The sequence below is a fragment of the Saccostrea cucullata genome, unplaced genomic scaffold, assembly GCF_032062105.1.
Source record: "Saccostrea cucullata isolate Sc308-1 unplaced genomic scaffold, CSIRO_AGI_Scuc_v1 ctg2792, whole genome shotgun sequence".
Classification (NCBI taxonomy): Eukaryota; Metazoa; Mollusca; class Bivalvia; order Ostreida; family Ostreidae; genus Saccostrea; species Saccostrea cuccullata.
This window is the reverse complement of record NW_026935186.1, coordinates 38,500-48,306: the sequence shown is the minus strand read 5'-3', so window position 1 is coordinate 48,306 and position 9,807 is coordinate 38,500. Positions and strand designations below refer to the sequence as shown.

The window sequence follows — 9,807 nt, the reverse complement described above, 5'->3', positions numbered from 1 at the left end:
ATATTGAATAAAAATATATTTGCACTAAACAATTTCATATATATGTAATATTTGATTTTGTACAACATCAATATGCATGTGAGAATATGAAATAACATGATATATTGCAGCTATTCTTTTATCTGTGCTTCCCTTGAATATTAGATTAAAAATGTAATATAAAAAAGGAAACACCACAACTGATCATAACAATCCATAAAAGCGTAACGGTGGTGTACAGCTACCACCAATCGCATCATCTCGAGTCTTTCCGTCAGAGGTCGGAAAAACAACCTTGAATGTATTAACATCACCGGATGTTAAAAATTTTTATTACACACTTAGTAATAAATACAGGTTTTTTGCATATGCGATATGGCTGACGTCACAGTAGCCGTATCAACCCTGCAGGGCTGATATGGATTTGCGGGGCTGATATCCGTATCAGCCCTTCAAATCCATATCAGCCCTGCAGGGCTGATACGGCTATTGTGACGTCAATATCACACCCTTAGTAAATTAAACCACAATAACAGTACTTGTGATCATACAAAATTTTTGGTGGGTTCGTATTCTCTTAATTTTAACTTTTTGAAAATAAGGTTAATCTTAATTTACAAATACATGTAATACTATAGAATATTTTCAAATTACGGATCAAGTGCATTGAAATAGAAGTAGAAACAAACCCAAATCGTATGAGACATTAGACTATGTACATGTATGTAAGAAGTCCATGCATGATTATTTACTTATTTTCTTCTCAACTGAATGTGTTCTGTATTTTATTACTAAGTATGTAATAAATATAATAAAACATACCCTTTTCCACATCACATCCTGTATCAGCCCTCGACCAATATCAGCCCTCGGGCCTTCGGCCCTCTGGCTGATATTGGTGTCTCGGGCTGATACAGGATGTGATATGGAAAAGGGTATGTATTATTCTCTATATACATCTTCCTGTTTACTTAAATATAATGTAGACGGATATAGAAATTCCTTCTGTGGTATATTTTAGGTAATATCATTACATTGAATAAAGTTGAACTCCATATTCCACAGATGAAAGTTCTCCATGCATTTATTTCAAAGATTGTGAAAAGGGGGATTTGTAATGGCGTTTTCCTAGTACATTCGAGGTCGTTTTTCCACTAGTCGGAAAAGCCCGAGAAGTTGCGATTGCAGCTACCACGAAAGAAGAACATGAAATGAAATATCTTTTTATAACTTTATTCAGACGACATTTTGGTCTTCATATCTTCAATCACAATCCACCAGTGTGCACGGTGCAGATCTAAGAATTCTGCCTTTATTCGATTGCATCTCCTTTAGTGGAAATTCATCATTGCGTGCGCAGTTTTGGTTGATCTGTCAGTACATGTACTTCCGTGCGTGGATGTTATTGCGCATTGAACAGTTCCAGTATGTCATCCGAGGATAAAAGAGCACGTGAGTATTACTGTCTGCATATTTAATTTTCAGTATTGCACAAACGTATTGTTGTATTTTAAATCTGTTTGTGTTATCAGTTATATCATTTTTCTGCATGGTTTATTAAGAGCCTTGTACTTAAAACACAAACTTTCAAGTGAATGAATTTTGCAACTCAACTGTACGAAGGTTGTCCAAAAAAGTCGTAGACAGGGAAAACAGTTTAGTTTCTCTTTGCTGTATTATATTTTTTTTCCCTTGTCATAGCAAAAAGTGACATTTTAGGATCATGCATTTCAAGTTTCATGATGATATCACATTTAATATGAAAATTATGAAAAATAAAGAATGCTTGTAAGTGTACATCGGCGCACGAAAACAACCGTTATTGACGTCTCTTATAACGTCATGATCTCTTTTTCTGCTTTACACGCGCCTGTTAACATATTCAATAATTTTCTTCGAAGTAAAAGGCCACTCTTGACTGGGGAACTTATTTAAATCACAGTCAGTTTTTAAAAAGCAGATTCAAATTTCAGTCGAAATCGTCCTACTTTGTAGACAGTAAAGACTGCTCGCTATACACATTGTTTGACGTCGTTCGTGACCCAGATTGTTCTCCATCGTCTGCGGTTAAGAAAAAGTACTTCACTTCTTACATGCTGTAACTACTTCCGGTATAGAGGAAAAACTCTCATTGTATCTAATGCTATTAAACAATAACTTTATAAAAATTTAGTGTGCAATGCCACTTCTGTAATCTGAACCCATTTTCCTGTCTTTGATGTATATAAACCATATCCAAAACAATTTATCACATCTCCGTGCGCCGGTTACGCATTTGACGACGTCATTTTCATCAAACTCAATTCGGACAACACTTTAGAAATCATGACACCAATTCAATCGTCTGTATTTAACCCCCTTCCCCGCAGTCACGCATTTTAACGCATATACCATTTCCTATTTCCAACGCAAAATCAAGCATATACCTTTTCCCCGCAATCACGCATTTTCACACACTTTAAAAAATTCATTTAATCTTTACTTTAATGCCTATTTCCTTTTCTTTTATACTTGCAAAAATTTCATCAAATAAGAAAAGTAATTTTTGTATTGAAATATAATCTCATAATATTATTTACGCTTAACTTTAGAGAAACGTGTACCACGCTTAAAGGAGCTTGCGGGGAAACGGTTAATTTCTATTTAAATAACGTGAACATTTAGTGTATGTTGCATAACAGTACAGTAAGTTGTAAAGAGTTAATGCTATTTACATTATGCAGCACAGTTAAGGTTACAAATGGGAATATCGGCGATTTTTTAAAAACGAAAAGTACATACTAGGATGGGCGATTCTTTTTAGGACTTTATTAATATAAAAAAAATGTAATGTGGTCTACATGTTGGGGACATTTAGATTTTTTAATTGGACTTGTCACGTGATGTCGACGTCACATGATTTTAGCAATTACGCCTGCGGTTTAATAGTCATCTATGAATTCCATTGTTATGCCTATAAAAAAAATGTTCCTTTACAAATGTATACCAAAAAAGTCTAACATTTTTAATGTTTTGATGAGCGGGTATAAAAAAAAACGATGTTGGACCTCTAAGTGGGATGTTGGACCGCTCGAAGAAATGTTGGACCGCTTACGTCACAGAATGGGTGAAGCTTAATTTCATTTTCATTCGTTGGTGTTGAGCATTGACAGACCTGATGTTACATCACAGAATACAGTACAAAATAAATCGTATGTAAAAAAATGAAATGAAATGAAAGGTATAACAAAACATTTATTGACATAGTTCTCGGGCAAAATGCGTTTTGTTGGATCCTCGAACCAAACTGTCTTCCTTCGGCCTAACGGCCTCAGGCAGACAGTTTGGTTCTTGGGTACGACAAAACGCATGTTGCCCGCAAACTTAGTCAATAAATGTATAATAATGCAAGGGCATAACGAAGTTAAAAAGCTTAGTTTAATCTATAATTATTCTTTTCAACACTATTTGTAGTTTGTGAAAAGTGCCGCTAACCTATGTATATTCCTTTTTTAATTGCAAAATTTTTTTGCTGGGCGACAGGTTGAATATGTTGCTGGTCAACTGCAATAAATATAGTATAATTAATTTATTTGCAAGATTTCATGAGACTCGCCTACTTTTTCAATGAATCAGCATACAAACACACGACAGTATCACTTGTCTGGAGAATGCACGGACAGTTGATCAATAAAATATTAAAATAGACATCGTATCCAAGTTATCGGCGTTTTACTTAACAGCAAATAATATTTTATTTGAGAACAAAAGACATTTTTATTGTTCAAAATGTGACTTGATCTGACTCTCACTGTGTACAAACTGCGTCATTTTTGCAAGATGATGTCACATTGAAAATTGCATTAATATTGTGATCGATGCATCGTTTATATACTATTGTGTGGGATTTAACAAACGACAAAACTGAATGTAAAAGTAAGTTTGTATGTAGTATACAGCTATCCAGCCGTTTGAAATTGCAAATAATTTCATTTTGTGGTATTTTGAAGTCCCTTTACTATGTGTGACGTCATATTTCCCGTACAAATTAGGTCCCGTTTCTTCACTGTAACATTAACTGTACTGTGTAAATTTTGACACATTATTAAGATTTTGATTCTGATTTCACTGGTTTAAATTTAAGTTTAATGTTTTACTTAGTACTTAAGAAATAAAAGCAAGTATAATCGATCAAGGCCAACCAGACGTTTAAAATGTTCTCTTTTATATCGAAAAGTTAAACATTATTCTCGGAAGTTCGGGGCATTAATAAAAAATAAAACCAGCTAAAATATTTTTCTTTTAATCTTGAGTACAAATATTGACAACAAAAATGATAGATACTTCTATAATTTAATTTAAATGCATAATTAACTTATTTATATTTACCAAACAAAAAAAAAGACAAATGAAATAACTAAATGTGATAATCAGAAAGCTTTAAATCAACATTTTATTTATATTGTCATGGTGCTACAAAACAATAAAATGCATTGTTACAACGCGAAATGTACTAACAACGCGAAATATATTAAACCTGAATTATTACATTTTGCGTTATTACATTTTGCGTTGATCTCGACGCAAAATGTAATAACGCAAAATTTAATAATACAATGTTTAGATTTTTACATTTTGCGTTATTACATTTTGCGTCGAGATCAAGGCAAAATGTAATCAAGTGCTTTTTCGTTGTTACATTTTGCGTTATTTTATTTTTGCACTGAAGACAACGTAAAATGTAATAAAACAATACGTAATGAAACAAAATATAATTGATATTTTTGATTACGTTGAACAAAAAATATCATAGAATTGATTCAAATATATATATTTAATCAACATGGGAAACGCGCTGTAAAAATATTTTGAACTAAGACAATGAGATAAACGTTACGGCTTTTTCCGGACATAAATACATCAAAATGTATCGTTTTTCTGACTCTGATTTTAGTTATATTGAATATACTGTACTTAATCAAAAAGAATGAATTGACTTTGATTGGCATATTTTGATAGTCTTATCAAATTTCTAACCAATAAAACATATTTAATTAACAAAGAGTGACCATAGGTTCATTAAAAGCTCTTGATATGCATTTTTGGCACGTATACATTGGTTAACAAATGAATAGAAGTGTGTGTGTGTGTCAAGCGATGATCGGAGGGGCAGGGACAGGGCGTGGTGTTTACTTTGTATGTTTACTATTGTTTACTGTGGACATGCAGAAACAAACCGTTTTATTATAGGATGGAAAGGAAGAGAGAGAGAGAGAGAGAGAGAGAGAGAGAGAGAGGATTTTGATTTTGCTTGTCTGCAATGCTTGAGATTTGCATGGAACAGTTTGGTATCATTATTGTCAATAAACCACTCCCCGCTATACATTTACACCTGCTAGTACAAATAAATATTTCTTTTTAAATTCATTGCAATTGTCTATAAAAAAGCAAAAACACACAGGTCAATACCCCAAACAACCTTGCCCACAGATGCACGCTTCTAATTTACAACACATTTTATATGAATGCATTTATTAAGCTGATTTAGAATACATGTAACTAATTAAATCAATATATTAAAAAATGTTAACTGTAAGAAATTGATCTATTTTTTCTATTGTTTTATTTTCTTTTTATCGGCGGCTACACTATTGAAAATTGTACTCAATTTACACATGTATTACATTTTGCGTTTCTGCCTTTTGCTTAATCTTGACGCAAAATGTAACAACGCAAAATGTTATAATCCAAAAATCGTGTTATTACATTTTGCGTTGATCTCGACGCAAAATGTAATAACGCGAAATGTAATAATTCTCCAAAATGTGTTGTTACATTTTTCGTTATTAAATTCTGCGTTGATTTCAACGCAAAATGTAATAACGCAAAATGTAATAATCCAGGTTTATTACATTTCGCGTTGTTATTACATTTCGCGTTGTAACAATGCATCACATTTTTAATTCTAATTATTCATTACATGAAATTTAATTTCTTACTTTTTTTAGGATTAATTTGTTATTATAAAAATTTCCATAGTGTAAATTATTGAACCACACACTAAATTGTATCAAGAAGTACCCTTTATACACGAAGAACGTATCCCTTTTCTGTAAATACATTTTTTTACTGTTTACTGCAGAAGCACGTACTGAACAGAACATCGATTTATTTTTACTTCATCCATAGAAATTTAAAAAAAAATATTAGAATTATTATTTCCTTTCTTTTAATTATTGGTTGATAGATTGGCATAATTTGGTTATGAAAGAATAAGAGAGAGAGAGAGAGAGAGAGAGAGAGAGAGAGAGAGAGAGAGAGAGAGAGAGAGAGAGAGATGATGATGATGATGATGATGATGATGGTGATGATGATGATTTCTTTTCCGGACTCTACAGATAAGTCTCAATACATTTTGTCGAGTGTAGGAAACGTGGTGTGTGTCAGTGATACCTTCGTAACACAGTCAAGGTTGTAACTTGTAAATGCACTGATTGTCGGAAACATCTCAAAAAAGTACTAGGTTGATATTAGATTTATTTTTTATCGAACGAGAAAGTTTTTCATTACTCACTATATTTTAATGATTTCCCCTCTATGATATCAAATCAAGATTCTAATATTTCATTGGGTCTTTTTATTGAGGCGCCTGCGTGGCGCATTAGTTAGATCATTTGTTCATGAGTCGCAGAGTATAGAGATACTAAATTCGCGGGTTCAAATCTCACTTCAGAATTCGAACATTGTATTTTAAATAAAAAGTTCCCAAAGGGGTAGATAAAAAAGCAAACAAACAAATCTGTTCGTTGAATTTAATTTTTGCCTCTTTTAAATGACCAGATACATGAATTCGTATTGTTTTCTTTAACATTTTATGGTTAGATTAAAAACCTTATATCATTATACCTTTGGAATTTTTTGACAACGACAATATTTAGATAATCATGATACTAGAATTTATTTACATGTTTATAAGAAAGGGCCATATATTTCAATGGAAAGAAAATTAAAAATGATTGATTGATTGTTGTTTAATATCCCTCTCAAGAAATTTTCACTAATGTCGAATCATTCAGTCATCTAAACGTCTTTGGACTCCGAAAAAAAATTAGATCAAATAAAAATATTATTACGAAATAGTAAATTTGTCATATTTGTTCTCACTGAAAGCAATTAGATAGAAATATAATCGACGCTGAAATTCAGATAAAGGGATATAATTTAGTTCGGCGAGAAAGAAATCGGCATGGAGGGGTTGTCCTTGTTTAAGCGAGAGAAAAATGGACCATATCTAATGTGCACATACGCGATTACATGGAAATGCTTTCTTTGGATATTAAGCAATATAACTCACCGAAAACCACGATTGCTGTCGTTTATAGACCACCGGACGCAAAAGCTGAATGTGTTTTTACTAACGAAAACGAAGTTGACGAAATAATGACAGACAGTAGTGAGGTGGTAATTCTTGGTTATTTTTACGTCGATGAACTTTAAAACACCAACTTCAAATCTCAGATGGAAATAAACGGCTAACACACTAACGCGAGTTACAGCACACTCCGAAACCCTCAACGATCACATGTATGTTAGCGACAAATTCCTCTACTAAGATTCTCGAATAATTCCTTCCGGCATTTGTGACCATCATTTAGTGTATACAATTAGAAACAAAACAATAAAAGAAAATAAACAACATATTTACATCAAATATTTTATATAAAATATTTTATTAGCTGATCTTAGCAAAGCATTTGATACGGTGAATCATAATGTACTTCTCAACAAATTACTTTCTTTTGGAATATAATTGGTTCAAATCGTACTTGTCAACTAGGAGACTTATTGTTCACAGAACAATAAGAGGTCTTTCCACCTTCTTTGAATTTCAAATTTGTTTTATATCTGACTCCTTAAAATTATATTCCATGAAAAAGACACCAGAATTGTCTTAAAGCATAGAAAAAAATAAAATTAAAAAAAATTTGAATGACCTTGACCTTTGACCTTGAAAAATATTCAAGGTCAAGGGTCATAATGCAATTGACTCCATGCTTCTATGACTTATAGTTTTCAAGTTATAAGGTTTAATAATAAGTACAAAGAAGTTAAAGGGCAATAACTCATATAAGGGTCATGTGATCCTTTCGCACTTATACAGTGAAGTTAGGCGTAAAGACCCTTAAGACATTTGTGAAGATTTGGTGACTCTTCAGTCTATAGCTTCGGAGGAGTAGCGAAAATAGGCTTTTCACAAAAGGGGCAATAACTTTTAAAAGGGTTAATGTTAGGGGACAAGAATGATATCTTTGAAATAGTTTTAAAAGTACATAGTAATGATGCATATACATTAAGTATATGTTGAAAGACAAAAGAGAAACAAAAAGAGCTAAATTTCTCATTTTTGGAATGACCTTGACCTTTGACCTTGACATGAATTTTAAGGTCAAAGGTCAATGAATCTTATGCAGTTGGTCCCATGTCTCTACGACTTCTCGTTTTGAAAATGTTTAATTATTTGTAAAATATAAAAAGTTTCAGGGGCAATAACTCATTGAAGGGGTCATGAATACTTTTGCAATGAAGGATTTAAGGTTTTCTTAATTAGTCTAAGACATTGGTGAAGGTTTCATTCCTCTACGATTTACGGTTTCGGAGGAGTAGCAATAACAAATATTTTTGCGAAAGGGGCGGGAACTCCAAAAGGGGTCGAAGTTCATATACGCAGGGTCAAACGAAAAAATCATTTAAGGAGTACATTCTTATGAACTATAAACCTCTTCAATAACTTGTGAAACAAAAAACCATTCGGCGGAAAAATAATAAAAATAATAATAACTAGGAGACTTATTGTTCACAGAACAATAAGAGGTCTTTCCACCTTCTTTGAATTTTAAATTTGTTTTATACCTGACTCCTAAAAATTAAATTCCATGAAAAGAAACCAGAACTCTCTTAAAGCATAGAAAAAATGAAAATTAAAAACAGAAAATCAATTACCTTGGCCTTTGACTTTGAAAAAATATTCAAGGTCAAAGGTCAAGGGTCACAATGCAGTTGCCCCCATGTTTCTATGACTTATAGTTTTCAAGTTATAAGGTTTAATAGTAAGTACAAAAAAATTAAAGGGCAATAACTCATATAAGGGGTCATCAGATCCTTTTGCTTTTATACAGTGAAGTAAGGCCTAAAGACCCTTAAGATATAAGTGAAGGTTTGGTGTCTTAACAGTCTACGGTTTCGGAGGAGTAGCGATAACAAGGTTTTTCGCACAAGGGGCAATAACTTTTAAAAGGGTTAATATTAGGGGACAAGAGTGATATCTTTGAAACAGTTTTAAGAGTACATATTAATGATGCATAGATATTAAGTATATGTTAAAAGACAAAAGAGATATAAAAAGAAATAAATTTTCCATTTTTGGAATGACCTTGACCTTTGACCTTTACATGAATTTTAAGGTCAAAGGTCAATGAATCTTATGCAGTTGGTCCCATGTCTCTACGACTTGTTGTTTTCAAAATTTTTAATTATTTGTAATATTCAAAAAGTTTCAGGGGCAATAACTCATTGAAGGTGTCACCAAATGCTTTTGCAATGAATAGATTGAAGAGTCCCCATAATTAGGCAAAGCCATTTGTGAAGGTTTCATACCTTTACGGTTTACGGTTTCAAAGGAGTAGCGATAACAAGGGTTTTTAGCACAAGGGGCAACAACTTTTAAAAGGGTCAATCTTAGGGGCCAAGATTTATATCTTCTAAAGAGTTTCAAAAGTACATATTAAAGACATAAGATAAATCGTATATATTTAAGGACATAAGAGCTATTAAGAGAAATTTATTTCTCAT

The 9,807-nt window shown here is 32.4% G+C and overlaps 1 protein-coding gene across 1 annotated transcript in view; it reads left to right on the top strand.

The window, feature by feature from the left end:
• Window positions 1–1,125: 1,125 nt before the first annotated feature.
• LOC134242101 (uncharacterized) overlaps window positions 1,126–9,807 on the top strand; it is a 33,243-nt gene continuing 24,561 nt past the window's right edge. Inside the window, exon 1 of the mRNA XM_062724120.1 lies at window positions 1,126–1,431. Coding sequence (XP_062580104.1) covers window positions 1,407–1,431 — 25 coding nt within the window. The 5' untranslated portion in view covers window positions 1,126–1,406. The remainder of the gene's footprint in view (window positions 1,432–9,807) is intronic.